The following is a 22,126-nucleotide window of genomic DNA, read 5'->3' as shown; positions in this document are numbered from 1 at the left end:
AGGGAAATTTAAAATGGCTTTCCAACTCAATAAGGTCCTCATTGGCCTGTGGGACCAAAATCATCCCTGGGATAACCCCATTGACCGCAAAGGTTTTACAGTAGAGAGGGATTTAGTTCATTTGGGAGACGGCTTTGTTATACAATGAATAGTGAAGAAGTGAAGACTATGTAACAAATGACAATCTATTGCTATTGACATTGAAGAATGAAGCTTGACAGCTGCTGGCCAATTTCTGATCTCAGTTGCACTATTTACTCCAGATCTACACCACTGTAACTACATAAGCTCTGAATAAGGGTGCTGTGGAATGGCATGAAACTGATGTAACTAAGATCAGAGAGACATCTCATTATTATTACTAATTATTTGTATTCCTGGAGTGTCTAGGACCCCGATTCAGTAAAACACTTGAATGGAGTTTAAGCTCGTGTTTAAGTACGTTGCTGAGATGATTACTCACATGTTTAAAATTAAGCACAAGCTAAAGTGTTCTGCTGAATCAGGGCCTAGAATTGAATGGGTCTAATTTTCCCTGGTATTGCAATTGGTTTCCGTGGGACTACGCAGGAAGTAAGACGCTGCTGATCTTGAGAAAGGGTGGCAGAATTGGGCATTATAAAGAGAAACCTAGAAAAGATATATTAGCTCATATAGTCCATTCCCCTGCCAATGCAAGACTATTCCATACAGTAAACACTTTATTTAGTCTAGTTTTAAATTACTCAAGCTATGGTGCTGCTAACACTTTGAGAGTCTAGATCATAATTTTGTTTGTTGGTTGGTTGGTTTAGTTCAATAAAATACATATAGTAGAACATGAAGAAAACATAATAAGTATTCAGTCTTACTACTCATGGATGGCTCTTTATCAGTATGTTGTTCTTCAGTTTAACGACTCTGGCAAGCAAGCAATAAAACCCAGATTGATTTTGATTAATGCACACTATTATTTGCTGTTAGCGCCGAGGTTTTAGTTTATTTAAATATATTTTTTCCCAGACTGAGCAATTTTTTTTAATTAGATGAAGTATTTCTATATAATGTCTGTTTCAGTTGCCAGTCAAATTATCCTTTTACTCAGCAAGCATTCTTGTTACAAGGTTTATCAAGTAATTGCCCAGTACAGTGATTGTGGACCTGTTTCATAATGATTCACTTTTGTAACATAGTTTAGTTATTCTCTAGATTCTTGCTGAAAAGCAACAACAACAAAAATCCAAGATACAAAATGAAGCATGTTGATGATAATATATGGTAAGACCTAAATTGTGTAAACACATTTTAGCAGGATGCATCCATAAACGATCTTGCACTTTCTTTTCTATAATGAGCACCAGTGGGCATTGGTCAAAGTCCACGGTCCTAATTGCTGGTGTCATGAGAACAGTGTTGTTTTGTTAGTTTTATATTTTTCTCCAAGTATTTACATTACACTATTCTAAGGTTAAAGAGAAAAGAAGTAGGAGTTCAACTGTGCTGAATTCATCTTAAACTCAATTTAACTAGGCCCAAATGCTCATTATTAACTTTCATCATATTTCACATTCTTGAGTTTCCTGCCTTGCATAATTAGGAACAGTCCTTGCTAATATTTTCAGTGAAAGAGATGAATAGACTGATATTGTTCCATGTTGTTATTGCAGTTTTGTTTATTTTTCCTAAGCTTCTAAGATCAAAAGGCCTGGAGCAAAATTTAGCAAAATTGATGCATCTACCTTTTTTGTCACAGATTAAATGCCTTGATTTAGGGATTACGAAGTTTGATAAATTGACTGTCCGGGAAGACAAAGTTAATCTTAGGAAATTATTAATCCATTGATTTCAGGATGTCTGTAATATGGTTACTGCCTCTGTTGATTAATGCCTAATATTTGATGTACTGTATAACATATTATGCATTTAAAATGTAAATAATCTTGGTTATATTTAGAGCACACAGCATTTAGAGCTCCCATGGGTAAACAATAATCGCATAGGGTGAAATTCACTTCAGCATAGAAGATCTTTTGCGGTGTTCCATGGGTCCTTGTATGGTGAATTTCTCCCTCAGAGCATAGCTAATAAAAAGTCTGGTCCTGCTCCTGTTTCACAGTCAATGGGAATTTTGCTGTTACCTTGAATGTCAGGTTGAGTCCAATTCTTGGAGACTTGCAAACCAGGAGGCCCCTTGAGTAACAATAATATTATTTATGATTCATAGAGAAAAATGGCAGCCTAAAAGGAGGATTTGCCATATACTGGAGAAGATGATTGATATTGGTGGTAGTGAGTACCTAGTGCTTCAATACAGTTTTATAATCCTGTACAGGGTTGGGGAATCATTTCCTGTCTCCTCCAGTGAATAGATCAAACTCTGATGCCAAGAACTATATTACTCTATCACAGTAGCGGATCTAAAAGCAAGGGAAGCACTTGTAGGGGTTATTTGCAAATGGAACATCCCCAACTTCTGAGATAAAATTGGAAGGAGAACACAAGCTAGCTAGCTAGGTAGCCCCTCCGTCTTTCTCTCCAAGCTATACGCATGATCTTAAAATGGCCTTTCCTCTCTCTCTGCTCAGTACCCACTAGACCAGACCGAAAAGGAACACAAGCAACTAAAAGGCACAGGTCTAGCCCATATGATTATTGTTATCTTACCAGGTGCTCCACAGGATGAAATAGTCACACCTACTTGTCTAGCAATTGCCTCTTGTGATGTTTGAATCTAAGAGTATGTCTACACAATAAAAGTTGTGCATGGTTTAGCCTACCCGAGCTAGTTTTAACCAGTTAGTGTGGGTAATGATAACAGAGAGGACAGCGTGTGGATAGTACAAGTTTGCCATGAACTCTGAGTACACCCTTGGGTTGCTAGCTTGTGCTATGCCGCCTTCACTGCTGCTGTTTCCTACACTAGCCAGATTTAAGCTAGCTCCAATAAGATAGTCTTTGCACAGTTTTTGCTGTGTAGACACACTCTTAGTGTACTGTTTATGGTGCTCAGCTTCACTTTAACACATTTACTTACAGTGCAATGTGCTCATCACAGGTCTGTCATCTTTTCCCTTCCTCTCACCCAGATGGAATGCCATATGTTTGGTGGGTTGGCCGTGCCAATGAAAAGCATCCTTACTGGGGAGGATCTCTTCCTGGAGTTCAGCAATGTGCCTGTGGACTGGAAGAAAGTTGTCTGGATATGAGATATTTCTGCAACTGTGATGCCGATAAAGAAGAATGGTAATGATGCTAAGAATTTTGATATATCGTATGTGTGGAAAGATGCGGGTGGGATAGTAAGGAATGATGGGGGAGCTGAATCCTGTGCTAATTTATACCAGGCAAAACCTGATTTGTTTCAGTGCGAGTAAATGGGGAGTGAGTCAGCACAGAATTTGTTCTTATTGAAAGCACAGCTTTTCATTCAAACAAAGACAAGCCTTCTACCGGACACAGTCTTCCAGTGTGAATAGCATGTTGGGCAAAATTCTGCTTTCAGTTACACCTGGGAAGCTGTGTTGCAGTCTGTGGGCTAAATCATGACATTTTTTACTTGATCAAAATTTCCATTGACTTCAGTTAGAGGATTGCCTGAATAAAGATATCAGGAATTTAGACTCCTCAGTGCCACTGAGGGGAGAGTTTGGGCCTCAGACAATATTTTTTAGGTGAAGGTAGGAGCAGAGGAAGTATATCCTACCAGAAGGGTTTGTAAGCCAATAATTTAAATTTCTATATGTGCCTGGATCTTCTATGCCTGATCCAAAGCCAAATGAAGATGGTGGAAAGACTCCCTTGCTTTCCGTGCACTTTGGATTAGGTCTTATAGGTATAAACCCTCCTGTAAGTGTATATTCAAAACCCTATGTAAACTTGAGTCTTTGATTTACTGAATCTCTGTCCACTGAATGTTCCCTAATTCTGGAAAAAAATGTGAATGTAAACTCTTCCTTTAACCCTCTGTTCACGTTAAAGACTATTAGCTGCTGACAGAGAGCCTGTCTGGGTATTTTCAAATTAATTTCCTATTTGTTCTATCGAGGATTAGAAATGACAGACATGCTTGTTGAAAGTACAAGGACGTTTATCTGAAACACAATAAAAAATTTACATGAATCCAAAAAAGAGGGATAATCCACAGATGTGAGTTGCTCTACTTTATTTTTAGAAAAATATTTATCACACTTAATAGATCATCAACAAAAGTTGGAGAGAAAATACACACCATATATCATAACATGTCATTGTATTTAAAATAGTATCTAAATTTCCTCTAGGAAACCCTCATTTTGGAGAAATAAAGGGACACAATAAAACAATGCATGGAGCTAGCAATATAAAGATACACACCCAGCTATTCAAACGTGACCAGTTGTTTCAAGTACCTCGCTTTTTGGGTGCCCAACTTGCAGCACTTAAAAAGGGCCTGATTTTCAGAAAGAGTGGCACACCCACGCTTTGAAAATCTGGACCCCTAGATGTCTCAGATTGAGCACCACAGAGTCCTTAGTCGATTTTGAAAATCTCGGTCCTGGTAAGTTTTCACTTAAAGATCGTTAGTAAAATAAAATGAATATCCTGTCTTCTCGTTCCAAATACTAGTGTCACAAAAATGTACACTATAACATAAGGCTATAATTACTAATATAACAGAGTTAATAACAAGACTAAGCTGAGTGAAGGAGAGATGACTTGGGATAAAAAGTCACTTGCTAGGTGAACTCAACAGCTGCGAACAGAGGAGTATCAGAGAGTAGCTGCAGACTTTGTGCTTGGAGGTAGTGAGACTTAGTGAGTAGTGTGTCTAGTCTGTCTGTGGGTTGTTTGGTTGAGTGTGGTTTTTTTTTTTCCTGTTTGTTCTCTGTGTACAGATTACATAGCTAGGCTATTGGCCCCAGTAAGCAGGGTGCTTTGCTAAAGGTCACCCAGCTCTAGTCCTTTGGGCTTTGATTAGCCCAGATGTTTGAAGTCTCTGAGTGGTCAATCGCTCCCTAGGGAGCTGAGCTGAACAGGGAAGACTTGGTAGAAAAAGTCATTTGCTAGGCAAACGCAAGAGCCGCAAACAGGGGAGCTGAGAGAGGGAGTGTAAGAGGCTTTCCTTACAGGTACAGCACTACCTGTGATATCAAGATGGCCAGTGATGGAACTTGACCTGCAACAGATGTGCCATGTTCTCTTGGCCTGATGCTGGATGGGATTCCATATTCATGATGTGCAAGTTGGTGGCTGTGCTGAAGGAAAAAAATCTTGGATTGGAGGGGCAAGTTTGAGATGCTATTGGAAATTGGAGAAGCTGAGGAGTTCCTAGAGAGCCAGACTCAGAAAACACCAGTATCCCAGGGTCAGAGAAGAATGGAGCTGGCCACCAAGGAATCAGAGAGAAAGAGACAGGAGTCCTGGCAGTTCATAACCATTAGAGGCTATGGTGATAGTCTACATGGCTGGAGACAGATAAGCTGTGTCAGACTGTGGCCACCAGAAAGAAGAGGACAGGGAGGAATTCCATAATTAGTAGTTTCAAGTTGGTACGAGTTCTTCAACATGGAAACTTTGAAAGATACCTCTCTAGATCCAGCAGGTCCAAGGAAACAGAGATGTGTACAGGACACACCCGTGGATGGCAGCTGAGCCCAACCTGTAAGAAAATCAAGCTTACCCACAAAGAGTTCTCTAACTATACAAGGAAGACAGACAATCCTTATGGGAGATTCAATACTAGAAGAACTGAAAGAACATTCTGCAAGGGAGAAGTGGACAGCAGGACAGTGTGCTGCCTTCCTGGAGCCAAGACACAAGATTTCACTCTAAGATTGGGTAGGCTTATGAAGTCAATGGGCAAGGATCCATTGGTTCATTTTGGCACTAATGATTCTGTATCATAGGATATCTCACAGATACTAAATGATGTCAGGGCACTCAGAAACATGCTGAAGAAAAAGAATATGCAAGCAATCTTCTCTGAGATCCTTCCTGCCTCACAAGTAAAGGAAGACAGAAGGCAGAATATTGTGGAAGTGAACAACTGGCTAGGTAAGTGGTGCAGGGTGGAAAGTTTTAGTTTTGTGGAACATTCGTCCACCGCCTGTGGACAGAGGGCAGTATAGTTTGGATTGGTCCTAATTCTACTGAAGTAGAGGCTACTCTCCTCAGGGACAGGCTGGCTACAGCAGGGGTGGCCAACCTGAGCCTGAGAAGGAGCCAGAATTTACCAATGTACATTGCCAAAGAGCCACAGTAATACATCAGCAGCCCCACACCAGCTTCTCCCCCCCACACACACACCGCTCCCCGTGCCGCCCACCCACCGGCAGCCCTGCCAATCAGTGCCCCCCCTCCCTCCCCACACCCCCGGATCAGCTCTTTTGTGGCATGCAGGAAACTCTGGGAGGGAGGGGGAAGGAGCGAGGGCACTGCTGTCGCAGAGGAGGGGGCAGGAAGGTGTGGAGTGGGGGCAGGGCCTGTGGCAGAGCCAGGGGTTGAGCAGTGAGCACTCCCCGGCACATTGGAAAGTTGGCGCCTGTAGCTCCAGCCCCGGAGTCGGTGCCTATACAAGGAGCCGCCTATTAGCTTCTGAAGAGCTGCATTTGGCTCCGGAGCCACAGGTTGGCCACCCCTGGGCTAGAGGGGGTTAAACTAATAACAAAAAGGGAGAATAAAAAAAGGGAAGATATGAGCACTGGGTTAGCACAAAATCGAGATGTTGAGAACAAAATTATTCAAGGAACCAAAGGACATGAAGAGAAGAAATTCTTGAATTGCCTATATACCAATGCTAGGAGCATGGGTAACAAACAAAAGGAACTGGAATTGCTCATTTATGAGCATAAATTCAATCTAGTTGGTATTTGTGGAACCTGGTGGGATGATTTGCACTATTGGAATATTAAAATCAATGGTTATCACCTATTTAGGAAGGATTGAGCGGGCAAAAGGGGAGGAGCAGTGTCATTCTATATATAAAAAATGGCATTACCTGTTCCCATGTCACTGATAACTCACAAGAAATGATCTTGAATGTTTATGGCTCAATGTCCTAACAGATAAACCGTAAAATGGGGTATTAGTTGGCGTCTGCTACAGACCACCAAATCACATTATGGAATAGTGGCCGAGGAGCTCGCTGGACCATTAAGGTTGGTTTTCAATAAGTCTTGGAGCACTGGGGAAGTTCTGGGACACTGGAAGAAAGTTAATGTACCAATTCTTAAAAAGAGTAAGTGGGATGACTGGCTGCTCTATGACTCAATTAATGAAGAATTAAAAGGAGGGTAATGCAATTAATGCAAATCAATGGGTTTATGGAAAATGGACCATGTCAAATTAACTTCATATCTTTTATTGATGAGATTACAAATTTGATTGATAAAGGTAATAGTGTTGATGTCATTTACTTAGATTTCTGTCAGGCATTTGACTTGGTCCTGCATGCATGATATTTTGATTTAAAATCTAGAATGATATAAAATTAACATGGCACACAATAAATGGATTAAAAACTGGCTAACTGATAGTTGTCAAAATATAATTGTCAATGGAAAATTATCATCAAGTGGGTCTTTTTCCAAGAGGATTCCATAGGGATCAGTTCTTAGCCTTACACTATTTAATTTTTTTTATAAATGATCTGGAAGAAACCATAAAATCAACTTGACCACTGATAAAGTTTTCTGTTGAAACAAAAATTAGAGGAGTGGCAAATAAGGAAGAGAACAGGTCACTGATTCAGAGCGATGTGGATCACTTGGTAAACTGGGCACAAGCAAAAAATATGTGGTTTTGATATGGCTGAATGTATACATAGAGGAAAAGGAATGTAGGCCATACTTATAGAAGGGGAGAAATCTATCCTGGGAAGCAGTGATCTGAAAAAGATTTGAGGTGGTGAAGAATCAGCTGGACACGAGCTCCCAATGTGATGCTGTGGCCAAAAGAGCTAATGTGATCTTGGTATGCAAAAACAGTAGACTCTTGAGTAGGAGTAGAGAGATTATTTTACCTCTGCATTTGTCACTGGTGTGACCTCTGCTGGAATACTGTGTCCAGTTCTGGTGCCCACAGTCCAAGAAGGATGTTGATAAATGGGAGAGGGTTCAGAGAAGAGCTCTGAGAATTAAAGGATTAGAAACCTGCTTTATAGCAATAGACTCAAAAAGCTAAAGTCTATTTAGCTTAACAAAGAGAAGGTTAAGGGGGGGACTTGATTTACGGTCTATAAATATTTACATGGGGAACAAATATTTTATAATGGGCTCTTCAGTCTATCAGGGAAATGCATGATCCACTCGTTGGAAGCTGAAGCTAGACTTGAAATGAGGTGTAAAATTTTGACAGTGTGGTAATTAATCACTGGAACAATTTACCAAGGGGCGTGGTGGATACTCCATCACTGACAATTTTTAAATCAAGATGTGTTTTCTAAAAGATCAGCTCTGAGAATTATTTTGTGGAAGTTCTGAGGTCTGTGTGCTATATGGGGGGAGGTCAAATTAGATGATCACAGTGGTCCTTTCTGGCCTTGGAATCGATGAATATTTGACACAATCATAATCCACACAGCCATAATACATTGAGAAGATTCCCACAGGAAACTCTAGAAAAGATATGCAAGGAGGAAAGGAAGTTTATGAAGTATTAGGAAGTATTGAGTTGAATAAGCTTATTCTGTGTTCCTTTTCTCTATTTCTTAATTCTCAGGAATGGAGAAAAATGTTGTCCATTCATAACTAGGTGAAAGAATAAAAATACTAGATTACATCAAGATTGGGAGGGAGTGAATGAAAATTTAGAGAGCAATTTCCAGGTTTGACAAGCCTCCAAAAAATCTAGATCTGTTTATTCTGAAACATGAGTGTCTGAAGATTGGTGAGAACTCAGTCTTTCCAGTCAAATTGACAGAGAGTATCATGGCTCAGCAGGGAATTCCCATGTTTACAATCTGTCTGTCAGGGCTGTTCTTGGGATCAGTATATGTTAGGGACATTTTGAAAGCTGTAGCTTTACATTTTATCCATCATATTTTCCAAGAAGGACTAAAGAGTTTCATGGGGAAATGAGGTGCTCCCCTTCTCTGTCCAGGCTTCTTTCTAATGGTCTCACAGTTATTTGCCTTGGTATTTAATTCTGTCTTGCTCAGTGTTGGTAGGAATTGAAACAAAAACTGTGGGCTTGATTGTGAACTCATATCAGTTTTTCACCCCTGCAACCTGATTGGCTTCATGGTGTTATTCCTGATTTACAGTGGGGAAAATGCTATTGAATCAAGTCTGACATGAAATAATGAAATAGACATTATGTTTTGTGGGACAGCTGGTACCAACTGTCCTATTATCAGTCGCTCAATGTGCTCTCAAAGTCAGTCATGCTTTTAACCCTCTCAGGCATTTCAGAGACATTTTTGTCTGTATAAATATTGATTTGTGTGTGTGTCTGGAATAAGTTACATGCTCATTGTGACCTCCTTACCATGTCCCATAATGAAAGAACTGCCTGATTCATTTTTTTTCCCATAATTTTTATTTTCTAAAGAGAAAAATAATCTATGTAGATGTAGTGCTTGTGATTGCCACCATTATCAGGGGTATGATAATTATCAAGTTGTATGATAATCAAGAATGCTTTGGTAAACTGTACTGAGGGGAATAAAGAGAGTCCTCTTCCCTGAGGAGCCGGTCCCTTAAATCCCCCAAGCAATGTTTAGGTCGGACATCCATTACCCAGATTGTGAGCAGCAGGTGTTTCATCAAAAGGCCGTTTTGGTGAAGTTTTGAGACTGCACACTATGTAGGGTTTCCCGTGCCAACATGCTATCAGGTCGTGCCAGCGCACAGTGAGAAAACAATGTGAATTTAGAATCTATTTGCATCACGTTACATAGACCGGGGGGTTTCTTCTCCTAGTTTCTTTGCTGCAAACAGGGTAAATTTAGAGGTTTATTCAATTAAACTGTGTTTTGCCCACTGGAAAATTGGAACACAGCTCCTATTTTGTACAATTCTAAATTGCACATTGCCTGCTTATGGGCTAAAAGGGGACTCGAGGCCCTTGAACTCTGCAAAGAGTTTCCAAACAGGAAATTTCATGCTTATTGAAGATTGTCTTTGCAGTTCTCTGCTAGAAAACTGACCCCCTGGTACATAATGAGCATTTGAATCTTAAATCTGCTGGGATCTGAACTGTGAAGCTAGCCCGCTGTACATTATGCTGGAAGGGGGAGACAGTGCTAGATGCATTTAATTTGCCTTAGCATGAAATAAAATGGGTGCTTAAAAAAGGAAAAATCAGACAACCGTTCTTGTTCCTTTTAGTTAAATCAAACTCCTTACTGCAGCTCAGGAGCAGAGACCAGTCAGTGCTACTGTAGTTTCCTTTTGGGAAACAGGCAGAGGTTTTTTTTGTTTTGTTTTGTTTTCCTCTCCTAACCTCTGGTCTTCACTGCAGATTAAAGTAATAGTTCGTCAGAGCAGACAGAAAGAAACAGAATGTGAGAGAAAAGTCATAAAGGGAGGAGTGAACCTAGTGATTGGTAGAAAAAGAATATGCACTTGCAGGCATGTTGATTTTAAGTAATATCCAACCAGACATCTAAGCCAACTGTTAATTCTGGTCTTATTAGGCCATGTCTACACTGCACAATGAAGTCAACTTAATTTATGTTGGCATATAGCTGCTGCAGTAATTACGTTGTTTGTGCATGTCTATGCTTTGCTTGTGTCGGTAGTGCGTGTCCTCACCAGGAATGCTTTTATTAATTGTACTATCAGTGTGTGGCACTGTGGGATGGCTCCTGAATGCCAGTAATAGTCAACATAAGCAACACAATATCTACATTGACACTGTGTTGATGTGACTATAGTGACCTTGACTCCACGCCACTCGTGGAGTTTCAGTTATTAAGTTGTCATAGCTGGGCAGTTACATGGGTAGGAGCAAAATTTAAGTGTAGATGCTTCCGTGGTTAGGTCTATGTAAGCTGCTTTGCATTAACCTAACACTGTAGTGTAGACAAGACCTTACTTGAAGAATGATATGCAGTCCCTTCTACAGTAGCCAGGTGGACTGGAGTATAGTTCTGAGTTTGCCATATCAGAAGGACTCTAGTATTTTAACTTCAGCAAGTCACTCTAGAGAGAGCCCCTCACACTCCTGACTTACAGGTTCCACAGGTAGGGTTGGTACCATGATAACAGGAGTCAGAGAGCTAACTTGGCAACAAATTTACTGAATACAGAACTAACTTAATGATACTAGTGGAAGAACAGGAGAAGCGGATCTCAGAGCAAGTAGCTGATGCGTAAGCCAGTTTGATCCAGTGATACTGTTCTAACCATGTCCCCAGCTGGTCACCTGCGACACAGAGAATGCATCTGTAAAAAAAAAATGTTGGGAGGGACGGGGGAGAGACTTGACTACAGTATACTGGTATCTCCATGGGAGACAGATTCTTGGTAGTCAGTGACTTTTCAATCTAGGAGAAAAAATTGTAAGGCAATTCAATAGTTGGAAGCTGAAGTTAGACAAATTCAGGCTAGAAAGGAACAATTTTTTATCAGGGAGGATAATTAACCACTGGAACTATTTACCTAAAGGTGTGGTGAATTCTCCATCACTTGAAGTCTTTAAATCAAAGCTAAATCTCTTTCAACAAGATATGCTCTAGATGAAACAGACGTTAGGGGCTGGATACAGGAATTACTGGTGAGGTTCTGTGGCCTGTGAAGTACATCAGACTAGAGGATCACAATGGTCCCTTTTAGCCTTAATATCTGTGATCTATGAAAAAGCCGAATGAACAATGGGAAAGGAAATGATAATATAAACCTGGAAATGTACCAGGTAACGTAGCTAACATCTGCTGCTTATTGCCTGAGAAGGTTTGGTTGTTAAAATCTGTAAGTTGATGCAAAAGGGGAGAGCATTTTTGAGGTGCAGCATTGTGTAAAATGCAAGACCATTTCTTTGCTCTCTATTGATATAATTTATTTATGTTGTCTCCATCCTTGTAGATCTCCAGTGGTTCACCTTTTGCTTCAGGACCCAGTCAAATATCACCTGCCATGCTTTTAAGATCCTTTATGGACTTTTACACTGTTCTTTACGCACCTTAGGGACAGTGCTTCCATCTGCCTCAGTGGCAAGGGAATTCTGACCTCTCATCTCACCTTTCTCCCCTGTTCACTCTTCCTTCCATTCAAAAACCCCTGGGCTCTGCATATGCCTGAAAGATTTTTCCATAGGCTCACCATAGCACCTGTCACCTTGGACCTGCCAACCTCTTGGGGGTCACCAGGTTGTTGTTTTGCAGATGCTCTTGCTAGTTCTGGTTATCGGAACATATTCTAGTTAGCCCTTCAGAGACATGCTTACTGTCAGTTTAGGTGCAGCTCTCATGGGAAGCTCTGTATATTGCTACTCATGTCCATTTACTTCCTTAGTCTTTGTCTCCGACTAAGATCCATTCTTAAGATGTAGCTGTAGCCTCCAGGTTAAAGCCACTCGTGTAAGCAAAACATGAGAGCATATATTACTGAATTTATCCTCTCAATAGCCCTGTGTGTTAGGGAAGAATTATTGTCTGCATTTGACAGAGGGAGGAACTGAGCCAACAATACACAGGAAGTCTGTAGTGGTGCTGGTAACAGAACCCTGTTCTCCTCTGTCTTTGGCCAGTGTCTCAACTATACAGCTATCCTTGCTAGCTTGCTTGCTTTGCTTTGCTTTCCATGGTCTTATCACTGTAGCAGTGAGAAACTTCTCCTCTTTAACTTCTGCCATCCTGAGCACTTGGATCACATCCTGAACAGCCTTCCTTGGAGACTGAGCACTTTCAATTCCCATTGACAATGACAGGACCTTAAGGGTGTCCAGAATGCCATACCTCACAGATTCTGGCCCTGTCTGTTTTCTTGCAGCTGCAAATACGTCTCTTCTACTTTATTTTCCTCTGTTAACTCTCTCCCCCTCTGCTGTTTATTATTTACTGTAACTCACTATTATTGAACTCAGTAAATCATTTTTGCATGCAGTTGGCAAGATATATGCTAATTAAATTGTATTCTGTTGGATTATTAATGATCTGCCCTGCACACGGACTCAAAATTTTCTCTAATGGAAACCTATTATACTGGTCTGTTTCCCATGCTGTTCATTGACATCTGCTGATGGCAGTATTTTTTCCAACTGTACTGTATTTATGAAAAATTGCACTGAGTATCCAAGCTACTCAGACCCCACCAGAGTTTTTATTAATATACAAGTAGAAAACATTGCAGTAGGGAGACCATATTATATTTAATGACACCACTGCTCCACCATCTGTCAGAACAAAATGTGAATACTGCTACCTAGAGATTGCCAGTTTATGATGGTTCAGGCTATTGGGATGCCAGAGAGTGAGATTTCTGAGAGTATCCTTTTATTAGTACACAGAAAGATGAAAAATGGTCCCATAATGTTCTCATCAAGCTAGTTATTTGTCATTTACAGGTAAGGCTACCTGTGCTCCATTTTAAAGAGCCCAACTGCTACACTATCCCTCAAACACTGTTACTCCAGCAATTGTCCAAAGAACTAAATTTTCATAATGAGGTATGGAAGAGCATTTGTTTTCAATTACTAAAGATAAATTTGGAGCATAACGTACTCTCTATTGCGTTAATGGAGTTGCATGGTGAGATACACAGTGTACTGGGATCACACATGCATGCTGAGATGACATAAAAATCTGTTTAATAATGCAATTGTATGTTCTGTGCTGGTAGCACTTTCCATGCAAGGAGCTCAAAGTGCTTTATGGGCATTAACTGATGAAGCTCCATGAGGTATGATGAATTAATCTTCGAATTGATGCGTGGCACTCAGCAGCAGCACTACCCATCTGGGCAGTGCAAGCTGGGCCCTGCATCTCCTCAAGGGCCCCTCCCACGGTTGTGTAAGAAAAGTGCTGCATTGCTGCCCCGCCCCCAGTTCCTTGGTAGCGCTCACGGACAGCTTCGGAACTCCCCGTGTGGTTCTGCTCACATTTTTTTCTGACATATTTAGCTCTTAGTTTCATTAATCCTGTAAATAGTTAGCAGTTTGTGTGCCCTTTACTTAAGCTTTCTTTACTGTTTTCTGTTTTTGTTTCTAGTTTGCTAGTTACTTGCAGTGCTGAGCCACGAAGGTCACGTAGCACTTTCTGGGCTTCAAGCAGTGCCTTTTGTGGGAGACATCGCTTTCTAATAGTGACTCCCCACACACGTTATTCGCTGTGTCTCAGTAAAGGACACATCCCAGAGAGGTGTAGCATCTGCCGCTCCTGTAAGAAATGCACTCAGATTTCCAGGGATCTGCGCCTCAAGCAGCATATCCTGGAACAAGCCATGAGGCCGACCTCAGTACAAGCACCGGTGCCAGATCACTCTGTCTGCATGCAGTCAATCGCTACTTTGGCAGAGACTTAAGACCCCTCTCCAAGAAGAAGGAGAGTCACTCTTCCTCTCCTGCAGTTCCTTGCAAAAAGGCACACAAGACTGTTGGGAGCCACTTGAGCTCTAAGAGAAGCTTGTCTTCCACTTCAAAGAGAGGCCTGGTGCAATGCCAAGATTCACCAGGTGCTCAGGCCTTATAATTTACGAATCTATGAATAAAGCAGCCTTGAGGCTGCTCTAAGGTATTCTGGGGGCCATTTATTTATATATATATATATATATATATATATATGAAACAATTGTGCTTTAATCAAAAATTGTCAACACATATCAAATGTTCTTTTGCATAAGGAATGGAAGGGATATGTCCTCGATTCATTTGCCTTTTCTCTTTGCTATAACCAGGACACATGATACTGGCCTTCTTTCCTTCAAAGACCATTTGCCTGTAACTCAACTCCTGATCACTGACACAAACAGGTCAAACTCGGAGGCTGCTTGGAGAATCGGCCCCTTGCGTTGCCATGGAGACAGTGAGTACCAGCTCTTCTCAATCTCCAGATGTACAGAATGTCCATCCCAGGTTGTTGTTTTTTCCTATATTTGATAAAAAGCCATCTTTACGTGTGTGGCTTTCACTCACGGCCCTGTGTCAGTTAACTATAGAGAAGGGTATTGTCTTTTGCAGGACAGTTCTGGAATGCAGCTTCCTTCAACACAGAGGCCTCCTATCTTCACTTCCCCACCTTCCATGCCGAGTTCAGCGCAGACATTTCCTTTTTCTTCAAAACCACGGCTGTGTCTGGGGTCTTCCTGGAAAACCTTGGGATTAAGGATTTCATCCGCATCGAAATAAGCTGTAAGCGTCAATGCTGGGAATTCGCCATATTCATTCCTTACAGCCAGTTTGGTGGGGAGGTGGGAAGCAAGTGCTTCATGATATCTTTATAATGCCCAGCATGACTGTAGATCGACAAAATGGTCTCTGGAGAGTAAAGATTCCCTTATTGCTAAGGCACTGGGCTAGGACTCAGCAGATCTGGGTTCAATTCCCTGCACTGATACATACACCCAGTGAACCTTGGTCGATGTTCTTGAACTCTGTGTCTTCCAGTTTGTCATGTTCAAAATTGAGATACGGTAATACTTATTTTTTTAAACCCTTTGTCTATTTAGACTGCAAGCTCTTTGGAGCAGGGATTATCTCGTACTATGTGACTGTGCAGCACCTACCAGGATGGGATCCCTGTCTCATTTGAAGCCTTTTTGTGTTACTGGAACGCTAATACTAAACCATGATAATAATTCCTATTATTATTATTATTGTTACATTTCAAACATGAGGATGCCATTTTACTGTTTCTGCTTGACTCGGGCCTGGTCTACACTGGGGCGGGGGGAAGGGATCGATCTAAGTTACGCAACTTCAGCTTCGTGAATAACATAGCTGAAGTCGACGTACTTAGATCTACACACTGCGGTGTCTTCTCTATGGGGGGAGGGATAGTTTAGTGGTTTGAGCATTGGCTTGCTAAACCCAGGGTTGTGAGTTCAATCCTTCAGGGGGCCACTTAGGGATCTGGGGCAAAAATTTGTCTGAGGATTGGTCCTGCTTTGAGCAGGGGGTTGGACTAGATGACCTCCTGAAGTCCCTTCCAACCCTGACATTCTATGATTGCTGCCACTCGGCCTGCACCTCTCACTCTGGAGGAGTACCGGAGTCAATGGCAAGCGCTCAGCAGTCAATTTATCACATCTTCACTAGATGCGATAAATCAACCCATGCTGGAGGGAAGTGTAGACATGCCCTCAGTGCCAGTAACACAACTCATTCTCAAGTGCCATGCTCATAATTTTAACCCCTTCACGGGTGGGGACTAATTAGATGAGTTTCAATGTTTTTCCCTGTCAAGAAATTGACCATATGAGATCCGTTGCCTAGTCATTCTCCACCCCAGCATAAAACACTCTTGGACAAGGGCAAATAGTGTTAAAGCAATGATCTCTTGAGAGTTGAGGGCCCACAAAGAGCATGGTGAGGGCTCTAACCCATGCTGAGAGCCATTAATGGTCCTGTTAGGCCCTATGAACACCACAAAGCCAACTTAGTGGTTGAATAGTAATTACAGCTCAACTTATACACGGGGAAAAAATAGCAACAGCTAATTGGTAGGTTTAACCTCTCTCTCTTATTCTACTGATTTAGAATATTAACAGGGGGAAAACTGTTGTAGCTTTGAAATGAAATAAGACCCCTCTGTTCCCAATTCTGTCAGGATGAGAAAATGCAGAATTGAGTGCCATCCATTTTATAATATGGTTATAATAACCTCAACATAAAATTTAATAAAATAAGGCCCCAAGGCCCTTTGATTCATTAAACCAGTGGTAAATGTCATGGTGCATTATCACAAGGTAATGAGGTATGATTTAGTGTTAATTGCACATCAAAGTCCAATTTGGTTATAGTTCAGTGTACTGTATATCATTCTCGGGGATGTGAAAAAAATGACAGTTTGACACTAACTGTGACAAACTACTACAAACCATTTAGATGCTTGTTTAGCAAATTCTTTCATCAGTGCATGCCAAAACATAAGCTCACAAAGCAACTAGTTATTGAAAAGTTGGGAAACTTGGAGTTGTTCTCTCTTTTTTAACCTGGACTCCTCATTAGCAGCATCTTGTTGTGTATCTCGCAGCCAGATGGAATTTGCAGCCTAGAGGGCTTGTATGGAGAAACCTCCAAAGACCAGCTGCTTGGAAAGGAATTGGCCTTTTAGCAGATGCAGAGGCTCAGAATAGATCTTTACCTATCCCCATGGAACGTTTTCTAACTCAAGTAACTGAGCAACAGCTTCTAAAACCAGATCTATCCAATTTCTTGGGCTTGCAACAACAGGTTTCCATGAATTTTCAATCCGCTACCTTCTGTTTGGCATGCAGTTCACAAAGCTGGTACTTTCAGTCTCTAGTGTATGCAGTAGTTTAAGGAGAGGAATAAATTCAGTAACAATAATATTAAAGACTTCTGGTTGAAGCCTGCTCCTGTTACAGTCGTTGGAATCATCCTATTGACTTCCATCAGAGCAACTTGAACTGCTTTGTGTCACTCTGTCTTCCTGATTACATTTCTGTCCCTCGGGGTAGGGGGATGTACACTACAAAACACAAACAAACAAAAAACCCCACCCACAGCAGCAAGTCTCAGAACTCAGGTCAACTTATCCCGGCTTGCAGGGCTTTTACTCCAGGGCTGGACGTAGCAGTGTAGATGTTCTTGCTCAAGCAAGGTTTTAGAGCCCAGTTCCACCCAAGCAGAAACATCTATCCTGCTGTTTTTAGCCTCGTAGTGTGAGCCCAGTGACCCCAAGTCAATTGACCTGGGCTCTGAGACTCACGGTCGGTCGTGTTTTTGGGGGGTTTTTTTGGCAGTGTAGATGCATACTAGGATCCCTTCATATCTCAGCATGTGCAACATATGCCCCTCTATTCTGAGACTGTCCCTTAACTCTGTCTCTCATGATGCTTACCTGCTACCAGGGTCAGAGCTACCCATGTGACCAAAGGCTTTGAGCAGACACCTCTCATCACACACTTAAAACCTAGCTTCCTGCTGTTGTCTTTTATTAACCATACGTGGTTAGAAAGGCTACGTGGGGAGGGGCAGGTTGGCCCTTTTCCAGCTGTTGGCATCACTCACGCAGTGTGGAAGCTTTAACTGCCAGCATCAATTTTTTGTGCAATGCTTTGCATCTAAGTGGTTAATTTTCCCAGGGGGGAATGAACTAGTTTTCCTTGGACACCATCACTGAAATAGCAACAAAGTCAGGTATAGCGAATGAGTCTTCAGCCCTTTGTAATCACAATGGAAACCAGACAGAGCTGCAGGATGAGATTTACATCTAGGCTGCCATGTTATTTGCTAGGTTAATAGTTAATGGTGCCTTCATTTATAGACTATTCTTTGATGTCAAAACCAGATATTTAACTCCATCCTTCATCTCTTCCTCACCCTTGTCCATCCCAGCCCCTAAGGAGATCACCTTCTCCATAGATGTTGGAAACGGGCCTATAGACGCTACGGTGCAGTCTCCCACTCCTCTGAATGACAACCAGTGGCACTTCGTCCGAGCCGAGAGGAACCTCAAGCAAACATCTCTGCAAGTGGATAACCTTCCTAAAAAGATTCTGGAGGCACCTGCCGAGGGGCATTTTCGTTTGCAGCTTAACAGTCAATTCTTTGTAGGTAGGGACCATTTAAGGCATTTTTTGGTTGTTTGCAACTTTTGTCTGTAGTAAACCAGTAACACAACTTTTCTAGCCACTGAGGTTGGGCATCTTTGGGCTAGCTAGTGCCCTGCTTTTTTACAGCCATGCAGTTGGGAGAAAAGAATAAGGATTGTCACCTTGTACCGGTGCCTGCTCCTGGCCCCTCCACAAACGCAGTCAGAGACCAACTGAAGTGCAGCACCCGTGTCCTTTTATTGTGTGTGTCCGTTCCCACCACCTATTATTTACAGAGACCCACACTCTGGGAGACTGCTAACTGCCCAGCCAGCAGGGATCTAGAGCCCACACTCCTCCCTTTCCTGTCTCCCCCGGCTTCCTATCTCTTAGCCAGCTTTATAGGGCAGGCTGGCTACCCAGGCCTGCAGGTGGATCCACTCTGGTAATTAGGGCGAGGCCCCTCAGCCAGCCCAACTACTACCCTTCTTCCCCTGGAACAGGGTTAACAGGGACCTGGCTTGTTTCTCCTAGCCAGCACCCTGTTACACACCTCTTTTACCCACCTGCATGTCCCATGTCAAAACCTCCAGAATCATAGCCTCTGCCCTTGAGGGACTGCGTAGACAAAGATTTCCTCAAGTGTATGTGCTGTTGAAATGATCTGCTGAACAATATCTGAATATTTCCATTTCTGTAGCTTTTTGCAACCAGCTCACTGTGGGGATTAAATGCTGAGCGCTTTAGATTGGACACACAGGTCCTGTAGCATATTTATGTACCCTAACAGGAGGGGCATAGTTCTTGGATGCAGGTTTCTGGCATAGTTGCAAATAATCTGCAATTTTTCCTTCAAATCTGCTCATTGTGGTAAACATTCCTGCTGGTAAACTCATTTGTGAGAATAGCCATGTAAAGCAAGCATAAAAGCTATGAACACAGGCAAAGTAAACACAGTCAAAGAGACAAGCAGACATTTTATTTGCAGATTATTTTTTCACTTTATTTGCCCAACTCTTATGCAACCAAACTCCAATTTTGGGCTCAGTTGCTCCTGCCTTTTTTGGTCACTGAAGCAGAGAAGACAAGTAGCCTTTCCCTATTCGCATCCCTCTAGCCATCACAGAACTTCCCTTTGAGATGGGCTGAATGGCTGCATACTCCTCCGTACTCAGGGCTGTGTATAAGTGATGCATTCTGGCCTTTTAAGAAATTCTGTTTAACTGAAATGCCTTTGCCCACCTCAGCCTGGCAGTGGGATATTCTCTGTTCCCCCAAATATACAAACCCTACATTTTATGAAGGTTTTCAGTTTTCCATGAGATGCTTATAAAATTGGGGTCTGGTGGGGCTGGGATCCTTCTGGATGGGAAGACATTATATAAAAAAAGATACATCGCTAAACCAGCTATCATTGTTTCAGTGGTATTTTGCCATCCTAAGTGCTAAGACATATTGAAGTCAAGCTCTAGTAGCTTTCAGCATAGAGGAAACTTACTGAAGATCAGAGGGCCCATGTAGGACTCTCATAGTGTAGGACAGATCTATAAAGAAGTTGGGCTTAGCCCCACCTGTGACTGGTTAGCCGTCTCCCAGCTGCTGAGATAAAAGATCAACAAGAAGCTCTGTTGAAGTGGAAACAACAGTTAACGTGTGATTCACAAGCCCATGGCCTGGGGAGTATAGCCCTGTCGGGAGTAGCTAGGCTTCTGCAGAAGATTCTGGGACATAACCATGAAGAAAAGGGACTTAAAAGCTGATGCCATTGGCAGTGATTTTTGGCTGGCTTTAGAAAGACCCTCTCGACAGACCATTTCAGCCCACCTTACGGACCTAAGCAGTGCCAATTGCTTGCAGTTTTCTTCATAGGAACATAAGGTGTACTAGACTGGATCAGACCTGTGATCCATCTGGTCTAGTATCCTGTCTCCAACAATGGCCAGCTCCAAATGCCTTAAAATAAACCCTGCAATAGGCAGATGTGAGATAATCTGCTTCCCATGAAGGACTCACGCGAACTCCTGGTAGTTAGAGGCTGATAGAAGACCTGAATCATGTGGAGTAAATTTCATCCCATCTGAAAAACAAATAATAATAATAATAATAATAATAATAAACCACATTAATTGTAAAAGGAAAGAAGCAGCCAAACATAATGTTCTCTTATATGTTCCCAACATAGCTTACAACATATTTGTTTAGAGAAGCAAGGTAATATCTGTTATTGGAACCTCTTCTCTGGTGAGAGAGACAAGCTTTCAAACTCTCTCTCTCACCAACAGAAGCGGGTCCAATACAGGATATTACCACACCCACGTTCTCTCTAATATGCTGGGATCGACATGGGCTACAGCAACACTGAATACAATATATTTGTTTCTACATCTGCAATGCTCTGCATACCAGTTAAGATTAAGGGGTTGCCACGGTCGGTATGCACATGCTTAATTAATAATCCATATAGCTGACGTGATTTGCTGTTTAAAAAATGTTCTAAATATTTTTTTTAAATTAATCTTCCTATTTTATTTCATTTAAACACAGCATTTCATTTCCATGAAGGAGATGGCTAGTCATCAAGATTTAATATATTTTATTTTTATCCTCCCTTCTGAATCAATTCAAGTATTTTGCAATTCTCATAAACAAGACTCCGTCAAAGTTTAATTTAGTTTATTTATCTTCTGGAAGTATTTATGGATCCTTCTGGATGGAAGGTGTATATTAATATAAGATACTTCTATTATGACGAACAAATGTGGATCCAGTGTAGCTTTCCAAGTATAACTTTGTCTGTACCTGCAGAGATGTTAATAAAGACAGAAGAGAAATGACAAAGTCTTTCATCTCTACAGATTGAAGTTTAAATATAGCCTTGATCACACAAGTAGAATGAATTCTGGGGTCTAAGATTAGTTTCTAGTGGCATTGAGAAATTGCACAGGCAAAATTTTGGACTTGGGGAGATGTTTGCACAAACCATGCTTGTCTTCAATGAAGCAATGTCAGTTTACACCAGCTAAGCTAATAATGTCTACCCTACATTATTCTATTATTTACCATATGTAACTTTAGGGACAGATCCTCCCCTCATACTCCATGAAAGTTCATGGTTTTAGGTTTGTAAGCAATGGCATGATTTTATCCTTAGGTCTTTGGCTTAAAATCAAATTGTAGGATAGCTATTACCTAATGACGTACATAATTGTCTCTATGTGGGAATGTTGCACCAAAGCCTTTTTCAGAAATGTTAATAGAGCTATTAGTGGTATTTAGCCAGGATTTGGCCGTGTGCCCTATGTATCACTGCTTTGGTGGTGCCATTCTCTTCTGCAGAAATTAAGTGTCTGCTATGCAGAGAACCCTCACACAATTACCCATTCCAAGGATGTCTTTCAGAGTCTGAGGTGTGGACTTCTCCTGTTTGTCTCAGTGGACTGTTAACTCTGGAGTCTAGTGACCACACTTGAAGTGCCAATATTGTTAACATGTTTCACTGCTGATCATTTCAG

General features: G+C 41.6%; 1 protein-coding gene across 5 annotated transcripts in view; it reads left to right on the top strand.

Moving 5' to 3' along the window:
• The window catches only part of CNTNAP5 (contactin associated protein family member 5), a 398,232-nt gene that overhangs the window by 319,922 nt on the left and 56,184 nt on the right, over positions 1-22,126 (top strand). For all 5 annotated transcript variants that reach the window (XM_044978589.1, XM_044978588.1, XM_044978587.1 and 2 more), the window contains 4 exons: positions 3,066-3,222; positions 14,793-14,920; positions 15,076-15,246; positions 18,418-18,636. In XM_044978589.1, the coding sequence (XP_044834524.1) occupies positions 3,066-3,222; positions 14,793-14,920; positions 15,076-15,246; positions 18,418-18,636 (675 nt within the window). The remainder of the gene's footprint in view (positions 1-3,065; positions 3,223-14,792; positions 14,921-15,075; positions 15,247-18,417; positions 18,637-22,126) is intronic.

Source organism: Mauremys mutica, chromosome 10, assembly GCF_020497125.1.
Source record: "Mauremys mutica isolate MM-2020 ecotype Southern chromosome 10, ASM2049712v1, whole genome shotgun sequence".
Taxonomy (NCBI): Eukaryota; Metazoa; Chordata; order Testudines; family Geoemydidae; genus Mauremys; species Mauremys mutica.
This window is presented reverse-complemented; position numbering and strand designations above follow the sequence as displayed.